The 3,123-nt window shown below is 44.2% G+C and overlaps 1 protein-coding gene across 1 annotated transcript; it reads left to right on the forward strand.

The window, feature by feature from the left end:
* LOC110433682 lies at window positions 614–1,190 on the forward strand. Its single transcript, XM_021456193.1, has 2 exons — window positions 614–863; window positions 973–1,190. The coding sequence occupies exons 1-2, from the start codon at window positions 614–616 to the stop codon at window positions 1,188–1,190; spliced, it is 468 nt and encodes a 155-aa protein (XP_021311868.1).

Genomic DNA, 3,123 nt, shown 5'->3' on the forward strand with positions numbered 1-3,123 from the left:
TCCTAGGTGAAAGCTACATCGGTATCCATGCGCTTGCGGATTTTTCTGTTTGCGTTTAAAATACCCAACAACTGTCCAAGCCATCGACTCATGCATGATGTGTGAGGAATGTGGGAATGTTGGCCACATGGGGATCAATTGCCCTGGAACACAGGAGGACGCATTGTTCATCAACAACAGGTTCCGCCAACAACAGCAAGGTAATGAGTGGAACAACTAGAACCGCCCCCAAGGTAATTACTCCAGTTTTAACTCCTCCCAGCCTTCGCTGAAAGATCTTGTGCTAGGTCAGGCCAAAATCAATGAAAATCTTGTTAAAAAAGCTTTCTAAAAACGATCAAATGTTTGTCAACATAAATACAAAGCTTGATGGCCTGACCCTTTCTGTTAGGGATCAGCTAGCTTTTGATAAGAAGATCGAGTTAAAAGTAGCTCAGCTTCTGCCGCTAAAGCTGTTGTTTCTCCTAATTCTGTGGAAAATGTAAATGTGGTGACCACGAGAGGGGGTAAGACCACTCGTGATCCCCCTTATCCTATCCATAAGACAGGAAGGGCGCCACGGCAACAAGAGGAAACACAGGCAGAAGGGCCGGCTCAACCATCAAAAGAATCCATGGAAGACAAGCCGACCCCAAACAACTATGGGGACACCACGATGCTACCCTTTCCCACAAGAGAAAGGAGGAAGAAGAGGGATAGAGATGAGCAGTTCCTCCGCTTCATGGAAATGGTCGAAAAGACGCACGTTAGTGTACCATTGATGGATGTCTTGCATATTTCGTCCTACTCCAAGTTCATCAAGGACATCATCAACAAGAAGCGACCATTGCCATCCACTGAAGTTGTCAAGCTGACAGAAGAATGTACCGCAGGATCCTGGGTGCCCCACAATCTCTTGCTCAATTGGGGCCCATTAATTCGACCACGCCCTATGTGATTTGGGGGCGAGTGTGAGCGTCATGCCGAAATCAGTCTTTGACAGGCTGAACTTCACCAACTTGGAGCCAACCACCATGACACTCCAGTTGGCAGACTCGTCAGTTCGGTACCCGGCTGGGATTGCTCAAGACATCCCTGTCAAGATCAGAGGATACTATGTTCTAGTGGATTTTGTGGTGCTCAACATGGAGCTCACTAAAGAAACACTACTAATCCTGGGAAGACCATTCTTCAGTACAGCTGGAGCATAGATTGATGTTGGGGCTGGAGAAATCCACTTCAACATTAATGGCTAAGAAGAGAAGTTCGAGTTCAGGCCACGCCGTCAACAAGAGTGCAACATGATACGCATCCTCTATGGGCTAAACCCCCAAGGCATCAGGCAGGTTGAGATCCAGCCTCAACTTATTAAAAATACAAAAATATCTAAGATAAAGCCAGAGCCAATAGAAAAGGCAGCTCCTAAGAAAAATAATAAGGAGCAGAAAAAGAAAATAGCTCCTAAAAAGAATGAAAAGAGGGACGAAGTCCCCAAGCCTTCACAACCGAAGCAGGTGTGGAAACCAAAGAAGAAGGTTGAACAAACTTCCACACCTCCAAAGGTGATACTGCTAAAGTGAAGGCCCAAGCAGGTGCAACCGTCTACTCCTCCCAAGACGGATGTGCCATCATCAAGCAAGAAGTAATGGGAGAAGAGTCCCGCTCAACGGACTATAAAGATGAGACCTTGCCGAAGGTAAATCGGTAAGTTATCCCTAGGTAAGTTTTTACTTATAAAAAAATATAAATATATATTTTCTTTTGACTTATTTATTTATTCTTTCTATTTATGTTTTGAATAAATGGTGCATTTGTTGTCTTTATGAGTAGTCCATATTGCCTCTATGATCTTTTCTTCACTTTTGAATCTTTGTGATCATGGGTATCAATCACTCATAAATGCATGATAGTGTGATAGCTTTTAGAAAGTTTTCAAAATTCAAAACCCTATCTCACACACTATCACTCTGATTCCACTGCGTATCACGATTGATCGTAACCAGGATTGCAAAATACTCATAGAGGCAATGAAATACCCGAAAGACTGAGGCCGACAGGTGGACCCAGTGGTGCGGCCGCACCCTGCTGCGGGAGCACCCCTAGGTCCACCAATCGGCCCCAATCTTTTTCCCTTCCTCTCCTACACTGATTAGCATCACGTCCATGGTTACGATCAAGTTGTTTCCAGATCAGAGACTGCGTTAGCACCTATAAAATCCTCCATAGGCCTCTTCTCTTCTCACACCAACCATTTCTCATCTCCCTCTTTATGAAGATTGCTAAGCTCTCCCATTCTTCAGTAGTGACCTTGTCTAGCTATGTCCTCTTGCTGATCAATGCTCCCAAGACCATAGCCAATCTAGACATAGCACCTTACCAAGAGAGTTCTAGCAAGGAGGTCCATGTTGAGAAGAGAAAGCCGTTAGCGTTGTTACCAGCAAACCACAAAGCGCCCACCAATAGCGCCGCCAACATACCCGCTACTGCTCATTCGTCCACTAGCAACATAGGACTTAAGAGAAAAGCCCCTAGTGGTGATGGGCAAGGCAATCATGCTGGTAGCAAGATGGGTGGCAAGGCCAAGAAGACAGAATCGTCCAGTACTCTCCCTAGGATCAGGAGGCACTTGCCACAACCGTCAATCAAGCGTCGTGCAGGACAGTACGAGAGCAGCAATGAAGAAGATGATCCCAATATCATAGCCGAGCTTTTAGCTAAGCAGGCTAGCCTACGTGCTGAGTTACGGGTTTTAGAAGACGACCTAGAGGAAAAGAACACTAAGATTAGGAACCTCAGTGATGATGTTAATAGGTTTCGCTTCAAGTTTAATACTAAACTTAGAAAGGTCGCTGAAGCCTTAGTTGTTGTTCGCCTTGTTGAAGATCTTTAGACCACACCTCCTGCACGAATGTTTGTTTAGGCACATTTTTCCTTTTCACAATATTGATGTTTCAAATATTTTTTCCCTTCCAATGTAATGTGCCTATTCAAAAGTTATCAATAAAAAAAAGTTTGTTTATCTTGTGCACTTGTTTTCTATATATATTGTGACTAACCATGATAGGAAAGAAAACAAGTGTGGGGGAAGGACTATTCAATCAAAAATCTCGATTTGTGCAAACCCTCTTCCCCCAAAAAGATTTT

The sequence above is a fragment of the Sorghum bicolor genome, chromosome 3 (assembly GCF_000003195.3).
Source record: "Sorghum bicolor cultivar BTx623 chromosome 3, Sorghum_bicolor_NCBIv3, whole genome shotgun sequence".
NCBI classification, from domain to species: domain Eukaryota; kingdom Viridiplantae; phylum Streptophyta; class Magnoliopsida; order Poales; family Poaceae; genus Sorghum; species Sorghum bicolor.